General features: G+C 40.8%; 1 protein-coding gene across 3 annotated transcripts in view; it reads left to right on the forward strand.

Annotated features, from left to right (window-relative positions):
• pcxb (pyruvate carboxylase b) overlaps positions 1-20,932 on the forward strand; it is a 331,727-nt gene that overhangs the window by 85,105 nt on the left and 225,690 nt on the right. For all 3 annotated transcript variants that reach the window (XM_071206476.1, XM_071206477.1, XM_071206478.1), the window contains exon 11: positions 20,491-20,653. In XM_071206476.1, the coding sequence (XP_071062577.1) occupies positions 20,491-20,653 (163 nt within the window). The remainder of the gene's footprint in view (positions 1-20,490; positions 20,654-20,932) is intronic.

Consider the following 20,932-nt stretch of genomic DNA (forward strand, 5'->3'; position numbering starts at 1 on the left):
TATTAGATTGAGGCCATGATATTGTGTGCAGCTTCTTTAATTCAACAGCAGTTTGTTTTTATCTGGGCAGGAAAACAATTCCTCCAAAGCCTCTCTTAACCCACAGGAAAAAGACAATACAGCAGTGCAAGATAGTGATAAATAACCTGAGCCTCTGAGGTCATTAAACAAACTGCATCAAATCCATCACATGAGGTAGACAGTGACGGGCTCATTTCCAAACTGAAATCCAATAGTGTGCAGATGCTGCGTTGACAGACAGTCCACCACAGCACAATAAAACAGTCTCTCCGTAGTGCAGGTAATATTCACCGTGCTCATGCATGCCTGTGTTGAATTTGATCAAATGTCACGTTTAAATTAATTCAGGTTAAAGGCCTTGCATTAACAACCAGTATTGATTCAGTGTAATATGGATCGAATAAATTGTAATAATATTAAGAAAACTGCATTAAATCCATCTTAGAGAAGGCTGTGTCTTGTTCTCTCGTTGAAAGCCATGTAGGTCTAGCACAGTAGACTGGCTAATGTGTTATTCTACTTTATTTTTATGTTTCTTATCAGTACCAAGTGTCTCTAAATCTACTTCACAGTGTGTGGAAAACAATTCAGAGCTGATATGATCTAATATTTCATATTTCATATGGGATTTTTTCCGTTTAAGAAAAACATTGCCATCATTACATCCTAGGTTTTGTAATAACCTGCCATGTAATATTGCTATTTGGAAATGTGTTTATGTAAGAGAGAGGCAGTTCTTTGGAGAGATGCCTTCATTACACTTAACTGTGAATGCAGCAACTTCAGCGGATGAAAGAGCTGCCATGTTTTAAGCACGCCGCAGTAAGATTGTTAGTCTTTAAAACGGGTATTTTGAACATAATACAGACAAAAAGAAAATATTAGAATGTGTGTAAAACCATATTTCCATGATGAAAAAGAGACTGATTTAGGGCTTTATTGCTTTTGGTATCCAATAGTGCAACACCAGTTTTGTTGCCTCTTAGGCCTGGATATGTGTGCATGCATTAAATGACCCGCGCTTGAGGGAAAACGTGTGTGCTGCACCTGGTTATTTGACTGCTTAGGCTAATTACTCTTAAATGACCGCTCTCCATCTTCATCAGGCAGAGAAAGAGTGATGAGAGGGAGAAAGACAGAGAGGAAGAATGCCTCACATTAATTGAGAAAGGGGTCTGACAAACGAGGGGGAGGAAATGGAGAGGGGGGAGGAACATGAGGTGAATTAAAAGAAGACGGCAGTGACCCAGAGCCGCTGCAGGAATAAAAGCAGAGCCACCTGTCGGGCCCGAGTTCCAGGCCTGCTCTGGCTAGATATGCCTGTGTCCGTGGAGGATTCCTGCATCAATACATTCCTCTGTGAAACCATTTGAGGTGATGCGCTGTAATGCCGTTTCCCTTTCCTCCCATTTGTCACAGAGCCCCTCTTTTTTTCTTCTTCATCCAGCTTGCTTTGTGATGCCTCCTTTCATCCTTTCTTTCTTAATCTTTCGTTCCCTCCTCGTTGAGCGCTCGATGTCGCAGCCAGCGTATCCAGCGCTCTGTTCTTGGCTTTGATTTCCTTTTAAAACGTGGGAGTTAAAGGAGTTGCTGCCACATCAGCAATTATTTACCCTCTCCCTCTTCGGTTCTCCCGCTGCAAACTGTTCCTTGGCACAGCGAGGCGACAAAAGATATTCAAGAGAAGGTCGACTCTGTATCATTGTAACGATTAACAAGCTAAGTGACTTGTTTTAAAAAATGGCCCTCTTTGTATCCCCTCTGCATCCTTCTCTTTGACCTGCGTCACCCGGCATGCTCTCTGCTCCTCTGGAATTGTATCCCCCTTATATCTTATTTATTTATTTTGCTCATGGCTTATTGAATCTATTATCCAACTCCCTCCTGCCACTCCTCCTCTCTTTGCTACTTTCCATTCCTGTATTCCTCAACGCCAAAAGCAAACACATGGGGCTGTACATAATCCACATCTTGTCCTCTGGTTGCACTCAGCAGGGGGTCTGTATCTGTGCGTAGAGAGCATGCCTAGACGCTCCATTATAAGCCAGAAAACTGTTATAACGTGCGTGTGTGTTAGTGTGTGTTAGTGTGCTTTGGTGTGTGTTACAGTGTGCTTTGGTGTGTGTTACAGTGTGCTTTGGTGTGTGTGCTTTGGTGTGTGTTACAGTGTGCTTTGGTGTGTGTGTTACAGTGCTTTGGTGTGTGTTACAGTGTGCTTTGGTGTGTGCTTTGGTGTGTGTATACACTGATGAATGCGTCTCTTTAAGCACTGCAGAATACAAGTGAACAAAGCATTTTGTGTACTTGCTGTGTTAGTTGACGCCTAGGCATTTGTGTTGTGTGTGTGTGTGTGTGTGTGTGTGTGTGTGTGTGTGCGCGCACGCGCATGTTTGGTTTGGTTTTGTGAGTACGTCATAAAATAATTTTACGGTGATTATAATTGTGCAGTGAAGCCTACAGTGAGTGATTGAGAAGTCAGCAGATGAATAAGAATGAGGGAGTGTTTGTGTGTGTGTTTGTCCACACACCAGGGAAGAATCTCATGTGTGAGAGTGTTGTGTGAGTGCGGGAGAGATTGTGTGTTCAGGCTATTTATGATAATGGGAAGGATTCTTATCATGATTATAATCACAGCACTCATTGTTTCTTTTATGAAATATATGTGATGCCCGCTGCCAACATTGACTCTTCTTCTTTATTATGACATTCGAGACACTAACTGGACTCGTACTGTTCAATAAGACCCTGCATAAGCTGACTATTACTCATCATTTGTGAATGGAGATAATTGTTATTCATATGCAGTGATGCGAGAAAGCACACAATGTAAAGACCTAGGAAACAATGCACCCTTTAAACACTTATTCTGCTTCATTTGAACTATTTTGAGCTTATTTGGAGAATTTTTCCCCGTGTTGTCTTGAACATTCTGCAGAGCTTTGATTTATCTGAATGCTAACATCAGCATGCTAACATGCTCACAAGGACACCACTAACATCATGATTTTGAGAGGTCATGGATCATGTTTTCAATCTTTGTTAAGCATCTTAGCATGCTAACACTTGCTAACTAGCCCTGGTACAGCTAAGAAAATAGTACAATACATTTTTTAAAGATATTACAACAATACTTTGTTTCTTTAAAATAATGATTTAAATGTTGACTTAATGATGGTGCTTCTGTAGATTAGAAACGAGGGTTCCCTAAAGTGATTATTATTCATCCTTGTGGGGAAATGAAGGTCTGTACAGAATTTCATGAAAGCTATATTAATATTCTATATTTTACTGGATGAATAAAACACTATGGTTAGCTGGTAGCACTACAGAAAGTCAGGGGATCAATATATTATAGTTGTAAGGATTCATGATTTTGTAAAAGAAACATTCTTAATTGAAAGAATAGTTGTAGTTTAATCTGGAACTTTTCTGTGAGAGACTTTGGGCATACTGTTACTCATAGAAAGAGTTTCAGTAGTGTGTGTCATATCTGTGTGTTCATATTCTAGTGGCGCAAACGTTTAATTCAAAAACAAAAAGTGTTAATAACCTGCAGTGATCCCATAATGCACCTGAGCTACAGCTGATCACCTAAAGCACCTTGGATCATATTACTGGAGCTCCTTGATTTGTCCTGGGTCCTTCCTGCTGTGTAGATAGTATTAATAATGTCATAGAAGGTGTTTCTATGGCGATGACCTTTTTTAAGGGTGAGGCTTTATATGAATTACTGTACATCTCCTGTGCCACCACTGTCCTCTCCATGTGATCCCGACAGAACTGCTCCCTTACACGAGCAACAGCGTCAAAACCCAAGGCCGGAATTAATGAAATCCTCATTTGCATGAATTACCATGTCCTAAATGATAAATTAAACTGTAATTTCCATACGATCCGTCCAGTAATCCCATTTGGATTCCTCCTAAGCCTTTCCCGCAGGCTCGGGGCTTCCCAGCCAAGTCGTATCAAAGACTTGAGGAAAACCAGAGGATTCAGCATCAAAAGGTGCTGGATCACGGGGAAGGCCCTGGGAGCTGGGACAGACATGCGTTAGGGGATAGCAACAGAGAGGGGGATGCATTAGTGCTCTACCAAGCTGAAAACAGAAGAAGTGTTTCTGAGATTTAAAGGTTGAGTGCCTTCAAAGAGGAGTCGTGAAAAGCTGCTTGGAAGACTCCCTAATAAAGACGTCAGTCTGTTCTGACTTGATTATGCAGCACAGGGGATTGGTCAGGCACTTTGCAGGAGATACTGTACACCCGACCCACTGAAGCCTGCGGTGAAAGGCGCAGGAGCACAAGGTGCGTTTGAACCGACCAATCACGGGTCATGTTTGTCAATATTGTTAGCTTGTCACTCCCCACACAGCGACTAGCCGCGCCACCACCTGCATTCAAATGACTCTCATAGCCATAGAGACATGAGTGGAATGTAATGGTGGGAAATGACGGAGGAAGTTCTCCCAGTGAGTTGAGAGGAAGCTCTGCCGTGTTGCCTTCGCTGTATCACACACAGCGGGCCCTGTCACCGTGCCACACTGCGAACCCTGTCGAGAAGATCATTCTGTGTAAAAAGGATTGCTTATAAATTGTCTTGCGTGCGTCTATATCTCCCCGCCTGTGTTGAGAGAGACTTATACATTCACACATCAAAAGGCTCATCTGTAGTCTGCGCAGAGCACTGGGTTTAATTATGATGGTTTCCTGCTGGGCGCTGGTATAGGAAGAGGAAGACCCACTGACTTCATCCCGCTGCACACTCACACACGGTTCATTTGTTTAACACCTGTAAATGTAAATTCCTGCAGTAGGGAGAGCTGCAGATGTTGCACAGCAGAATGCACGAGGATGTATAACCTTGTGTTTACAATCCAAGCAATTCCCTGAATGCATCAGTGTGGGAAGTTCTTATGAAGCGTGCACACTTTACTCTGCAGATACTCACACAGAAATCATCTGTAGGAGGAAAGGTCATGATGTTTACAGTATATAAAATAAGGCTGTTGATATTCTAAATGTTCTCAATTTAAAAAAAACCCTCTTACAAGTTTCATATTAGCCACAGCCCGCTACAGCTCATTCCTCGGTGCTGTCTACAAATATGGAAGTTTGGTTCATTTCAGACCTTCATTTTATTATGTGCGTTTGCTTCGGGAGGAGAAAACAGCATTAGGGATATTTAACTGTGTCTAGCATCCAGGATTTGCAGATTTATTCATTTCATACTTCAAATGAATGGCTTTGCAATTACAAAATGTGTAATTGCAGACTATTGTTGTGACTAAGGGCTTCATGAATTAACTTGACTTGTGTTTAATTGGTTTCCGGCAGTGCATGGAAATGAGAATGCTTTATTCTTTTCCTTTTTTAATAGGTTCAAAAAGAGTTTCCATCCCTTTTTTTTAATTCTTCTCTCCTTGTAGCCTCAATTCTTCCTCACTCTATATCTTCCAGGTTACTCTTCTTTCTACTTGTCTTACACCCTTTTCTTAATGATTTGCTCTCCAAAATTACACTTTATACACTTGTGATATAATACTGTGCGGACAAATTGTCTTAATTTATCTGTAGCTTGTTAAATTGAGTTATCTCTTTGCCTACAGTGTTTATTTTCCTTCCTCTCTGTAACCTTATGCTTCCCTCAATATTTTCCTTTTCACTGCACTGCTCATTTCTCTCTTTCACGTTATCTTCATACCATTTCTACCCCTCCCCTCTCATTGTGGCCTCCATGTTATTCCCCCACGGCTCATATTTTACACGTGTTATCTGTGACTCAGAGGGCATCATTATGTGTGTGTCTACCTCCATGTGTGTGTAACAGGTATGTTTCCATTTCCTCACGTGTTATATATGTGCAGCTTGTATCTTTCTGTGGGTGTTCCAGATGTGCGCTGTGGTTACCGATGCCTTTTTAACTACATGTGTGCTCGGTCTGCAGATGCACAAATCTGTGATTGTGTGAGGGCGCTTATTTATCCTCCTGCCTGCTCTCTGTCTCTCTATTTGTGACTTCCACTGTGCAATTTTACGATTGAGAGAACCCGGATTGCTTTTTATCAGGCCTATATGGGCTTTTGCATTTCTGTGTGTGTCTCCCGGTGTGCATTTTGTTGAGGTGTTGTGGACTTTCGTGCAGACCTGGGCTTCACATAAATGCCATTCTTTAAATTAAAATCTTGATTGGAATGGCCCACCCCTCACACTGAGCTGTAGTTTTCACGACTTTTAAGCCAGCGGATTTTTATTACATTTTAGATGAAGTTCTGCGTATTTTACAACTTTTACTTCACTTTAACAAATGACCTCTTCGCCGATTTTTTGATATAACGATAAATAATGACATTTTGTTTATAAATGTGAACATTGATGACTCACCTTATTATCAGGGTTGGGAGGATTAATTTAAACGTGTATTTGTTAATATTACTAGTTACCTGTAAAATAATGTAATCAGTAACCTTAACTGAGTATCAACATATAAAAGTAATGTAACCTGATTACATTGTACATGATAGGCTAAGGGGTGGGACACCTTAAAGCGTTTGACAAATGGCAGCAGAGCCTACAGAACAGTACAGCTTACAAAGAAGAAATCAAATCGACTCCTTTTACAACAAACATTATATGCTCTTTTACAATTTTTTTTATTAACATTGACATCCTGCTAGTAATCCCCAAATGTTTTAAATGTAAAAGTTATTTTAATACGTCTTTTTTGAGGTAACTTTAAGGGAATATGATTACGTAATCCAGTAACATGTAATCTGTCACTCCCCATGCCTGCTTATTATGGAAGTTGTTGAGTACGTTCATATTATATTGATTAAAAACCTTTTTAAGTTGTAGGAGAAAAAAAGGAGCTATAGAGTTGAGTTCATAATGCATGGAGGATGCTCTCCAAGGCCACTCTAATAACCCCTGACTGATGCTTTATGTTCGGCTGTTGCTCTGAGATACACCTGGAATACACAGATGAGAGGGAAGATACATGTAGATGTCTAGTGTTTATATATTTTTTCAGTTTCATGGGCGCTTCTGCGATTTTCGAGTTCACAAATCAGCCTTGTGGCTATTTTTCAATGCCATGTTTACACTCACTGTAGACTCGGCTCCACTTCTTCCATACATTACCTGACAGAATGAAAGTACTGTAGTTTTCAAGAGTGAACGTGGGATGCATGTTTCTTGTTTGAAATTGTTCAAAAGTTCATGGTTTCAAGTCAAACCAGGTTCAGAATCATGAACTTTAACATAGTCGAGTCAATATGAAGCGGTGGAGACGGACATCAGCTCGATATGATAGTTTAATCGGACAGCATGGAGTCGACGCACCCCAGGACATCAATTTTACACATCAGTTTAGACCGTATGTGGGAGAGCGCTCACGGGATCCAGGGAGGCTTTTAAACATGGCGCTCTGCAGCTCCAGACACATGCTAATGTTCGCCAAGAGTGAATCACAAGGGATGTAAATCTGCTGCTGGAGAAACTGCGAAAGGTCACACCACGGGCAGCCATTAAAACAAATGTGTGCTAAATATTAACCGCAATGATGTTAAAGTGAGAAATCCATGAATTAGAGCAACATGAACATTGAGGCCGTAGCGATACTTGGTTAACGGAAATCCAGCAGGTGTTTCACTCTTACTCACCTCAGCAGCTAGTTTCACTCATGAGCCACTTCCCCTGTACTTAAATCAGTGCTAACCAGCAGGTGGAGACTTTGTTTGGAATCAAAACCAAAAGCAATGAATAATTAACGGTTAATCGACCACAAATGAGGATAATTGCTACCTGTCGTCCTACATGATATAGTTCAATGTTGAAGAATAGTGTGATGGTGTGTGTGAAGCACAATAAATCAACAGAAATGTAGTTTTTGGTTTTCTAAAGAAGGAACTAACAGGACACGACAAGTCTCTTGTGGCAATGATTAGCATTTCATGTTTCAAAAATGTCAGAAATGTAATTAAATGGGCCTTATGTTTATATATTTCTGTGCATGTAAATAGTCTGCAAGGGCACACATCCCAAAGTTTCTCTAACACTATTAAAAACACTTCCCCTGAACAAAATAGCTTCAAGTTTTTCCCCAAAATCTTAATAATAGCGATACAGTATTTCTGCTCCCAACAGAAATACCGTATCGCTCATCATTTAAATGTGTTAATACGGGCAGTAGGTTGGCAGACACGTTAGCGATGCTGCCGTTTGTTTACAATAATGATCTATCCACGTATCACAGCTGACTTACTGATCATTAAATGGCACTGTATGTGTAGCATTGTTTTGCCAGCGTCCTTGGCGATGCTTTGATAAATGCATAGAAGAAGCTAATGAGCCTTCGCTCCTTACAGTAACACAATGCTTATTATGTATTCATATTAATATGTGTTGTCATCGGAGTGCAGTTTCGGTGATATATTTAGGCCCGGTCTTCATTGTCTGCTGACATTTATCTTTGGAAATAGGGTTTGTTCTGTAATTATTTTCCCTTTCTCTCTCTCTCTCTCTCTCTCTCTCTCTCTCTCTCTCTCTCTCTCTCTCTCTCTCTCTCTCTCTCTCTCTCTCTCTCTCTCTCTCTCTCTCTCTCTCTCTCTCTCTCTCTCTCTCTCTCTCTCTCTTTCTCTTTCTCTTTCTCTTTCTCTTCTCACTCTCACTCTCACTCTCACTCTCACTCTCAATTCAATTCAATTGGGCTTTATTGGCATGAAAGTTAAATTAAACAATGTTGCCAAAGCATCACAATACAAAATAATTAACAACATTAACATACATTTCAAATGTTTACATATTATTGATGATATATATACAGTGATATAATTACATTTCAACACGTGTGTGTCATTCACTGTCCCTCAGGTTGTGGCATGTGTATACATATTGGGCAGCAAGGTGTGCCTTGTCTCCTTCTCCTAGGAGTACTCTCAGTCTTGAGAGGTCATCAACCTCCTTGAAACCTGGGATTACAGAGTTCAACTTGTTCCAGTAAACGCTCCTTACTTCGTTGAATGTTTGGCACTTCAGGAGGAAGTGCATCTCTGTCTCGGTCTCACCTGTCGTACAGTGACCACATATTCTGTTCTCTTTTGGTTGCCAGGATCTTTTGAGTCTTCCTGTTTCGATTGCCAGTCTGTGGTCACTGAGCCTGTACTTGGTTAGGATCTGTCTCTGCTTTCTATCTCTGACAGTAGAGAGATATTCTGCAAGCTCGTACTCTCTGTTTAGAGCCAGGTAACATTCTAATCTGCTTTGGCTTCTCGTCTCGTCTTCCCAATGTTGTAAATAGTTGTCTTTACATTGTGCTATAATGCGTTTGACTGCGATTGGTGTTTGGAAAGTAGTGCTGCTGAGAGACTGGTCAGAGTGGCTCTGAGAGGGGGCAGCTAGCCTCAGCACCAGCTGCCATAGGGGACTCTTTTCTGGGGTCAGCTCTTGGCTCTGGAGGGCTTTGGAGTGGAGGGTGTCTCGGGGGCTGGATCTAAGGTGGTTAAAGAATGTTAGTGCTCTCTTTTGAGTGTTGATGATCAGTGGGTATCTGCCTAATTCTGCTCTACATGCATTTGTTGGTGTTTTTCTCTCTCTCTCTCTCTCTCTCTCTCTCTCTCCCCCCCTTCTGTCTGTCTTCCCCCTCCTCTCATCTTCATGCACTGCCTCTCTCCTTTCGGCCTTTCTCATCTCGTTCCTCGCCGCCTTCTGGCTGCCGCAGTTAGTTTACATTCCTCTCCCCACTCTTCCATCTGCTTCATATCAACGAAAGCAGGAATTAATTAACAGTCTGATAGTGGGGCCTGAGAAAATGGAGGAGAAAGTGAGCCGGGGAGGGAATCTAATCAAATAGGATCTTGTTTTTGTGTGAGTGTCGGCCATATTTTCCACCCCCCCCCCCCCCCCCCCCGCCTCCTTGTCCTCCTCCATTTATGCCCTCCAACTGTTCCTCTTCTGTTGATTCATCTGGCCATCTTTAAACATACGTTTTACTCTTCCCATTTCCTACCTTAATTGTAAAATCAATTATTTATTATTAAAACATCTCGAGCATTCCTATTTTCTTTTCTGTCAACCCATCCTTTCTCCTCCCCCTTCCCGTCACATTGATGAGCTGTGATTAATACCCCCCCTCTCCTCACCCTTTCTCCCTCAGTGTTCTGTTAGCATCTGCATATCGAACAGGCAGCATCATGGCTGCCAGCTAAATTGATGTCAGAATGCCATCCTCCTGCCACAATGATTCAAATTTCCTATTTGCTCCCCTCCTGTCTGTCTGTTCGTTTCTCACGTCCCCCCTCGCCGAGCGTTTTCTTCTGTTTGCTGTCTAAAGGCGCCTAATGAAATTCATACACACAAGATGGGAGGCCGGATGCTTTCCTCCTCTCCGTCACTCACTTGCTTCATCTCCGGTTGTTTTGCTTTCATATTCCCAGTTGTGCCATTTCCCTGTCTTTATTGTCTTCCATCTGTCCTTCACACTTTACTGCATCTCTTATTTTCTACGTATTTCTCTATGCGGTCCGTCTTCTCTTTCCGGTCTCATTCTTTCATTTCTGTCGTTTGTGTTTATTCGTCCCACCTATTCCCCTCCGCTTTACACTTTATCCTTGAGTTTTTCTACGTTTCTGTTCCTGCAGGCCCCATATTTCCCGTTACTTATATATACAACAGTTCCAGTGTGTGTTTGTTTGTGTCCGTGCACATCTGCTAGACAACAGTCTGCATTAGTTTTGCCGAAATGAGAAATACATTTCTGTTTTGCTCTTTACCACTTGCCCCGCAGCCATCTTGAAAAGTATATTTACCGGATACGCATTTTGTGTGTAAGCAAACACAAAAGCAGAGGACACACACGCACGCACACGCACACGCACACACTCTGAAACAGTGTGGACTAACACTATGTAGTTATAAAAGCAAGTGTTGACTTCAAAAGGAGTAAATGTTTTTCATTTCGAGGCCACGTGTGGGAGGTGGAGAGACAATAGGAGATGAAAGGAGGAGAGAGATATCGGTGGATGAGAGTGAAATTAAAAAGCAAAAGAGAGGGTAAAGAAATTATTGACAACACTTTTAATTTAAAAGTTCTTTGTGCACTTTCGATCTTTTCCCGCAGCCTCACTTTCTTCTGGCATACACTCACCTCCCTTTCCCTCCCTCCCTCCCTCCTTCCTTTCTTCACCTTTTCTCTTCCTTTCTTCCCCTCACCCACCTTTTTCATTTCTTCATCTGCTATAAAATAAACTAGTTTGACATTTTAGGAAATATGCTTTTTCACTCTCGCTGAGAGTTGTATATGAAGATTGATCCCACTCCCATAGCTTTCCATTCAATATCCCTCTAGCCCAGGCATGGGCAAACTAAGGCCCGCGGGCCATATACTATTACATAGTAGGCCTACTAGTACATACTATTACATATACTATTAATCCGGCCCGCCGAATATCGGTACAAAATTGTCCAAATGATAGTAAAGACCGCATTCATTTTGCCTTTTTCCTGCAATACCCAGCATTTCAGTTGATCCCACTAGATGGAGCACTCTAGACACAATTGACCTTTGCTGGAGTCGGCAACCCGGCAAGATCTAAGAACCAAATACGTCACGCTTACATTGGGATTAACCTGAGCAATAACAGTTCATGGCGAAGTACAAGTTGTAACAAGTAGTAGTACTGAGCAAAGTGACTAGAATGCGACCACACACTTATATAAAGTCAGGCAACACTAACCAGGCTTAGTGTGATTCGGTTAATGTTACCTTACTTTAATAACCATCCGTTCACTGTTATTGACCATTGTGAAGAGGCAGACGTTTTCCTATTGTTTTGTATTATAGCAGTTATCGGATGGAATCAATACATGTGCTACATGTGGCCATCACAACGAAAACTACGCCGGTAAAATATAGGTGTAGAAAACGGCTTATGCCACAATATGATAGCAGTAGTCAAGATAGTCTGATTAGCTTCGGTTGCTATGCTAACATCACCTGTCGAATCGAATTTCTCTGGGATTCCCAGAGAAACTTTCATAACAGCGTTGTGATGCCAAACGGCGTCAATTCATACTGAAACACATTCACTGATGGGGGATATTTATCAGCTGCTTGTGTGACAGTCGGACAGTGAATACTTTACAGCGGCCGCGGCCACGAGTTAACAGTAGAGTAGACTAAACTCAGGTGCACGAGCAGCACTTCAGCGGGCAATAAAGCCGCTGATCCACATTAATAAACAATGCACCACGGCACTCTGGAGAAAGGTATAAGGTTGGAGAAGTAGTTCTTTAATGTAATCTGGCTTCGTATGATTAAAAACTACCCGACCCAGTCCTCTATTGATGTTGTTTTGAGCGGTGTTGCGGAGAAAATTACCGACGTAAAACGCCGTGTGGGTCATAAGAAGTCACGTAACGGTAACCTCATGACGCAAATGATGACCGAATGACGCAATAATTCACCTTTGAACCTGCATCTGTAACAGTGAGTGGAACAAAGAAAAGAAAAGTCGACAATGAGTTGTTTAATGAGTGGACAGCTAAATACTTTTTTCACGATCTGCTACTGGCCCGGCCCGCCTGTCAAATTTTAAAACTGATATTGGCCCCCGAGCCAAAAAGTTTGCCCACCCCTGCTCTAGCCTCACTTCCTACGTCCATCCTTCCTTCCCTCCCAACTCCCCCTCTCTTCCTTTCACCTTTCCTCCCTCCCATTGCCTCTTTGCCTTCATTCCTTTTGTCCTTTTGAGCGAGGCCAAATCAAATCCTGCCACACTCCCACTTTCAGTTCTGGCATCCTTTTTTTTCTCTCTTCTTTATCCTCCTCCACACTCCCGCTGCCTCTGCTTCCCCTCTCCATTTTCTCGCTCTCCCGCGTAGAGTTGGGAATGTATAGCTGTCATCTTGTCTCTTTTTTTTATTTATCTCTCAATCTATTTCAACCCAGTGGATCTCAAGAGTGGAGTATAATATTTACTCTACCTCTGTGGCTCTTTGTCATATTTCCTAGACTTTTTTTTCAATCTCTTATGGCCACAATAAGCTGCTTTCCTCTCCTCACTTTACTCCTCCATTTCTTTTCCTCCCTCTTCCCCTTTTAGTTCTGGGCGCCCAGCCACCCTCTTCTCCCTCGCTAACGAGCTCTGAGTGAAACGACTGAAAATGATATGCAATTAGTACTCAGCCTTCATGCTCTGCGTGTGTGTGTGCGCACATGTGACAGATTGAGACGGTCCGTGTGTGTGTGTGACGTTCTGCTAAGCATTTCCTAATGTATTTTCCATGTACTCAAGTGAGGGGAAGTCTTGCATGTGTGTGCATGCATGTGTGTTACCGGCAGATATCATGAGTGCTTTCTCAGGTTCTCTTGTATGCATATTCATATTTCTAAAGATATTTAATAGATTGGAATAAGAAAGGGTAAGTTGGTGTGTTCAGGTGCTCCACCCCTCATGTCATAGGTCAGCACTTCATACATCCCCTGCTCTGATTTCCTCCTCCCCAGTAATCTAAATCCCTCAAGGTGGACAAGATATTCATTTGAATAAAATTACATTTGAATGAAACCTTCATTGCTCTCATGACTCTAGAGATGACCCGCAGTAATTCTACGATGATGATGATCAAGTCTTGCTTTGAAATGCATACGTGCCCTTTTCATCATATGGAAGCATACATTAGCACCAATTATAACTTTTCACCAGGACCTATTCATGATGGTTAATAACGTATATTTTTGCAGGTTGGACAAGCTAGGCTAGCAGAGTTATACAACTGAATCAACTATGATAGACTGATTATACTATATTATATTAAATATTTAAAAAAAAAGGATAGACAACCCATTGGATACCTAAAGGCAAAGCAAGTGGATTGTTTTATTAAACAGTTTATATAAAATGATGTGAGTGACATATTAGCAGAAAAGGCTAAATCAATACATACTGAATGCAGGCTTAATCATGGATGTCATACTGTCATTCTGGAAAACGGGCTAATATAGGCTACCTAGCTTCACAAGAAAAACACAAACAAATATATATTAGCAGTGGTGTATTTGTGTAGTGCATTTTTTTGAATTGGCATCAGGAGGAATTCATGTATGGTTTTATAATATGATCTTGCAAATCCGAGCCTCTCTTACCTTTTTAAAGTCTTTAAAAAGGAGCAGCTTCCATTGTGTTTGATGGTAATAATTCCTCATTATCCAACCTGTAAAAGTCCGCCTAGTTAATGTTGATGTCATGCTGCGCTGCAACAAAATGCTGTGTCAGGTTTTAGTATGCTACTCTGTTAAGACTTCCTGCTTTAGCTCGGATAAAACATTAACATCAACGTTTATACAACGAGACATTGACCTGAACTTCAGATGAAAGGCATGTTTGAAGCTTTTTGGAAGGGAACCCCTTCAGTCCAAGCTGAGTTTAGATCTCCAGCACCATGAAAGCTGATCTGATTTATCATGAAGTGGTGCTTTAGTGCTGAATGCAGATATTTTTTTTTCATCCACTGTGACCTTCTCCAAAACATAAGGCCAACTGGAGACAGACTTTTTTTTTTATTGCCACGAGAAAATGTGTTCAGCTACATAAGCTGAAATATATAAATATATATAAATATATATATATATATATATATATATATATATATATAGCATAGGAAGGATTTACACTGCTTTTTCCACAAAAGATTTACAAGGTGCTGCTATCAAATGTGGCTAATATGCAGGAATGTAGCCAGAGTTGAGTTGTGAATCATTAGCTTCCATGTGGCTCTGCTGTCTAATGCATGCATCTCTTATGGCGCGTTTCCACTGCAGGCCTCGCTCGGTTTGGTTAGGCCTTATTAGGCCCGGCTCACTTTAATGCTGCGCTTCCATTACAGTTTAGGAACTGGGGTAGTTACTATAGTAACACAGTGTAGGCGGAGCCGTGACGTCATCTTCAATGAGAGCCCCAGAAAAACAACACAGCCGTTAGCTCTTAGCACTCAGAGCTCACAGCTCTTCATATCTGTTCAGAAACTAGACAAAAGTTAAACGAGTACAAACCACAGACTGCCTGTGTCATGGCGAATACAGTCGCTGGTTTATTTATGTCTGTAGGCCGTTGTTGTGAGTGGGGACGGTCGGAGCATAACGTTAGCTTAGCCAAGCTCCATTTATAAAACACGCATTTTAAAAGGGTTTTTCGCCTGCCGTCTGTCTGCAGACTTGGCAAAGCATTAATTCATGGTTTTTACTAACCGGTATCAGTATGTTGTTACTTCGGCATCATTTTGAAACGTGTATTACAATTAAATCAAGGTCAAATATGTTCATCTTGTTGTAGTTGTAGCCCCCTTGCCAGCGATTCTCTCTCTAGTTTAGCATACTCAGCCCGACTCAGCCTGGTTGTTCCTGGCCCTAGAACCACGATTTAGTCGGGCCAGAAAAAAGGTGAAAAAGTAGCCCCGGGCCAAAACTAGGCCAAGTGGAAACGCAACCAAAAACGGGCCCCGCTCGGCACGCTTAAAGCGAGCTACCCGCTGCAGTGGAAACGCTTAGTGGGTTGTGATCTCATCAGAGAGAGAATGTCTGAAGCCTTAAGCAAGGTTGTACAAATACACAGGAGTACCAAATGCAAAATGTACTTTGCTGCGAGGTACTGTAAGGGCACTGCCAGACTTTGAAAGAACAGATTCGGTGAGTAGACTTATGTTCTATGACGCTTGTGGGGGTATTTTTCTTTTTAAATTGTCAGACATCAAATGAAATTGGCAGTTATTCAGAAGACTGCCAGAGATGCCATGCAGGAAAGTAGACATGCAACATGAGGCCTGACATCTTAACATATGTATTCATGCTTTACCGTTAACAGAAAGAAAGTAAAGACACTTTAGCTCAGAGAGCCAAAACAAAGAAGGCATAGAAAAGACAAAATGTTGGATCTTGTTTTGGATTTGTTTTTTTAGGAAAATGCAAAATAAAGACTTGGATTGATGTGCATAGATATATAGAAAGTGTAAATGTGTTTTGACATCCCTCAAAAAAGGGATTGATCGAAGCATTCCCAAAAAGTGTATCCTAAATAACATTGTTTTGGGTGTGTAGCATGTACAGTACAGTAGCAGGGTTAGAACATCCCCTCTCCCCGAAAATACGGTAATGGGTTAATGATACTATTATTGGTTAATATATTTGCTGACAAAAAAAACGATCAATCCCTACAGTGGTTATTCCCATGACTTTATCGGGCTCTTAGCATGCCAGAAAAGGAGTCCGATTTTCCACTTGGTTCCAATATGCTTGTTGTAATTTGGTTATTTGCTTATTTTGGAAAATATGCACTACTAAACCTCAATCACCTGAAATGATAAAGGCTTTAAGGCAGGTCCTGCGTTAGTGCGTAATTGTTTTTTCGTGGCGTTGTGCTGTGGAGGACGCCTGACTCCAAATCTAGTATTAAGGCCTTATTATTTGAGTTTTTATCTTGCTAAAATGCTGCATATTCCTTAATAAATGTCTGTTTAATCACATTTCCACCAACTAATTGACACAGAGCCAACCGGGGGCCATGTAGCGCTGCAGCTCAGGAGGACTTGTTGGGGTGCTCGGGCTGAGGGCGGGATATCATTAAAGTGCCAACTGTACTATGTGCACAGGGGCCGATGGGTACTTACACCATAGGTACATACACAATATGGAGAAATGGAGGATGTGGGGGACAACAAATTATAAGGTTGTATTAGTAAATTGAGTTAGTATTAGTATATTAGAATTGTAACACATTTAGTTAAGATTAACTTTGATAAGCTCTCTCGCTATGTCACTTCAATATTTCACTGTTATGTTCCTCTTTTTGTTCCTTTCTCATAGCCCTTTTTATCCTAAATACTTATATTCCTCTTTTTGTCTTCAGTGCACATGTATTGATAATAAAATACATCAAAAAGTACCCTAAAAATCTAAAATTTGGAAAAATGTTCTTGTCACATTGTACCTCTGTGTAAGGTATATATAATAAGAAATATACCATAAAGTAAAGAAGCCTTATTTTTCTTAGCCTTATATGTTTTCTACATAAAGTATACATCCATGATTTTATATATATATATATATATATATATATATATATATATATGACATGTATCTGTCATCAAAGACCACTCTCTGTAGTCAAGTGGTGAATATTTCTTGGTCTTTACGGCAGATGAACGAGTAATGGTTATTCCTTTTTGAATTGATACAAAGGGAATGTGTCACATTCAATCTTTGGGTGGCAGTTATGATTATTATAATAATAATAATAATACGTTTTATTTCAAAGCGCTTTTCTAGGTGCTCAAAGACACTTTACAGGGGTTTGATAAAACATGATAAAATAGAATAAAGAATAGAAATTAAAAATAAATAAATATTAAAACAGCAACACAGCATAATTCACAAATTAAAAGCCAGTCTGAAGAGGTGTGTTTTGGTCAGTGTTTTGAAAGTGGGGGGGGGGGTCGGTGCAGTCTCTGATGTGTTGTGGAAGGGAGTTCCAGAGGGTGGGGCTCTGTCCCCCCAGGTTCGGAGCTTGGTTCGTGTGGGGATAGAGAGGAGGTTCGCTTCTGATGAACGAAGGCTGCGGGAGGGGGTGTAGTGGTGGATCAGGTCGGTGAGGTAGGGGGGGGGCTGGTTATTGAGAACTATGATTTGAATATACTAAGTTCAAAGTCTTAGACGTGGTCATGTTTTAGGATGTCCCCCCCGACTCCTCCTCGTATGTTTCAGGTTAATCCTCCTTGTCTCTAACACAGCCAACTGTGACACAGCTCCTATTGTCATCTCATTTGTACTCACAATGCGCACAATGTTCTGTAGTGCGTTTTCCAACTTGGCTGAAGGCGTCCCCTCATCTTCTTCCTGTGTAGCGCCGCCTTATTGTGGAACTTGCTAATGATCCCAGGGACTCTATTCTGTAACTGGCTGCACTGAGGGACAGATGTTGCTGCAGGCTCTTTAATTTGTCTCAGTCAAATTTAGAATACAATGAATTCTATAAATCCTCCAGGGTCGTCATTCAATCAGCGCTGCCTTGTGTTTTCAAAGCAGAAGAATTATGCAAGGAAAAAAAATGGGTCAAACTTGATTTATTATTTAATTCTATAAAAAGAAAAAGTCCATGCCAAGTGTTTGGACTCTGGAGGAATCATTAGGGTGGTCTTGTTGTTGTTGTAAATACTAAAGGCTTTCTTGATTGTGTGAAGGGAGCCAGTTGAACACACTTTGGACAGTTTGGATACTTTTGTTTTAAAGGCTGACAGAACAAATGAATAAGCAACATATTTTTTAGTATTCTGTGTCCTTGTCTTTGTGTCAGCCTGAATAATAAATGTGTGATGGACTTAGAGTTTAGTTTATGTGACAGGGAGGAAGCAATTTAATATATTTTCAATACAGAGATGAAACTGATTAAATTAGTAGTTTAAAAACTCAAATTTCCATATCACATATTACAATACTAATTTTTACAATTCACAGTACATTTTTCAATACTAGGTACATTTAGTGTGAGCTTTTACATTACATTACATTGCATTTAGCTGACGCTTTTATCCAAAGCGACTTACAATAAACAATTTAGCCAGCATTCGTCCATGTTCAGGATGTTTTATCATATATTAATATCTTTCAAAGTTGACAACACTTGATTGTAAACATTTTTATCTACAATATACTATTTTACAGTTTTGTTTTCTTGAAAGAAACTCTGGGGCCAGACTGATAATACATTTCAAAAATAATTTGAGAAAACACTGCATTCAAACCCAACAGTTGACTTTATCCTCAAACATTTAACTCTTGGCGACAGTTCACTAGAAAGCGCGTTCCCCGTCGAGAGCCGTTTGGACCCCACAAAGACAAGCAAATAATCTAAATCTGGAAACAAACTGGTGCGCTGATTAAAGTATAAAGGTCTGCAGAATCGTTTCCATAACCACTGTCAGGGACATCGCTCATAACGTCACTCCCGTCATTGTGTCCTTTTTATTATTTAAGGACACGCTGTCTAATTAAAAAAGATTCCAACATATTCATGGCGTGTAACAAAAACATGACGCGAGCGGCGGTCCAAGTTATCACAGAGGGATCTGCTTATTCGACCAACACATTTCACACCAGGCTGATGCATAATTGTCCTTCTGTTTGGCCAGAATGTGGATATCAGCTAATTGAGACATTAAGGAGACGCCAGCCAAGACGGTGTCCAGAATGGCCGCTTGTTTGGGAGCCTTCTGTCTCTCCTCACCCTTAAAGGCAGTTTGTGTTTGGCAGAGGATTGGGCGCAGGAACACAGCCATTTAAAACATTTAGTGTCCCCTCCCTCTGTGTCTGGGCACTGCTGCATTTAAAGTCTCTCCAAAAAAACAATAAAGACGGAACACTTTCATACATCTTGGCTGTGCATTAGACTGTACGAGGTCAGGAAGCTTAATCCAGCCAGTCTCATTTGAGCTTTACATTTAAATAAATGCATACCAATGAGCCCGGGTTACTTCCACTAGAAATAAGAAAATAACTTATCTACTGTATGACCTTCTCACTTTTAAATTATTGCTAATATTGGGTAATTGCTGAATACATATAATGTACTCCTACGCGTCTGTGTGTGGGGCAATGGAATACTTGCTCTTGTAACATTTGCACTTTTATTTGCTTAGGCTTACTAAACTTGGACAGATGTTGAAGTTTAAAAATGGTAGTATTGCTACTTTAAGTACATAAAAGATCTGGCTACTTCGACCTTTGTGATGAGATAAATTTGAGGGCATGCACCATTTTTTCAAACTAAACGATTAACAGTTAAATAAAGAAGTATTTCAATATAGAATATATATATATATATATACCATGTGACACAAAGAGAGCTCTATACTTTTTATTTTGAAATGAGATTATCAATTGCACACAAGCAGAGGTTTACATGTTACAGTGTTGATGTATTTACCTAGTCATATTTGCATTGTACTCACTTAATGTGACAGTTTTAGAATATTTATAAACCTGCTTGAGACTGGATTTCATTTGAATGCAATGCCTTGTACAGACTTGCAATTCAACTGATGCCAAGCTTTTACTCTTTAAACATTCGTTGTTGCATTCCTTCCAATCTATAATCACACACAAGTTTGTTGTGTTTAGTTGTTTTCGTGTTACAAATTGTGTTTCCTGCTCGCTTCCCCAGGGGCCATTGTTCCATCAACATCAAATTATAACTTGTAATAGTTTGTTTTATTTTAATCTACTTTGTTTTAGCTACTAGGATGTATCCATGAGGGATTGGTTTACTTGTCACGCACCAGAGATTCAATTGTTTAAATGAGAAGTGTTGGAAAATATCCTCACCTCCACTGCAGAGCCATGAATAGCTATTCTTGGGTTTTGTCTATGGTTTTTACACACACCATTTTCAGGGTTTAAATGTATTTATCTTTCATGTTCTCTGTCCCACAGTGTGGACCTGGTGCACGCCCAGCTGCATGTGTGTGAGGGCCGCAGCCTGCCTGAGCTGTCCCTCAAACAAGACAAGATCAGAGTGAACGGCTGCGCCATCCAGTGCAGAGTGACCACCGAGGACCCGTCCAGAGGCTTCCAGCCCGACACCGGCAGGATCGAGGTAGGGGTCACCTTGGAATGACTTTCAGGGTATGTGTTGCTGCGGTCAGGGAGACCACATGTCGACAGAGGAGCAATTACTCCTCTGTGAGATGTAATTTCTGGAGTCTGGAGAAAATCTGTTGAAATTATCTGGTAAAAATATGTTTCTAAGTTAGAGATTGTTCTTCCCCATGGGGGGCAGAAACATGCATAAGAATACATCAGTCAAAAAAAGAGAATAGATCATTTAATGCCAGATATAGTTAGCTATTAGCTAGCAGTCTCCGGCCAGATACAA

Source organism: Pseudochaenichthys georgianus, chromosome 18 (assembly GCF_902827115.2).
Source record: "Pseudochaenichthys georgianus chromosome 18, fPseGeo1.2, whole genome shotgun sequence".
In the NCBI taxonomy this organism is placed as follows: domain Eukaryota; kingdom Metazoa; phylum Chordata; class Actinopteri; order Perciformes; family Channichthyidae; genus Pseudochaenichthys; species Pseudochaenichthys georgianus.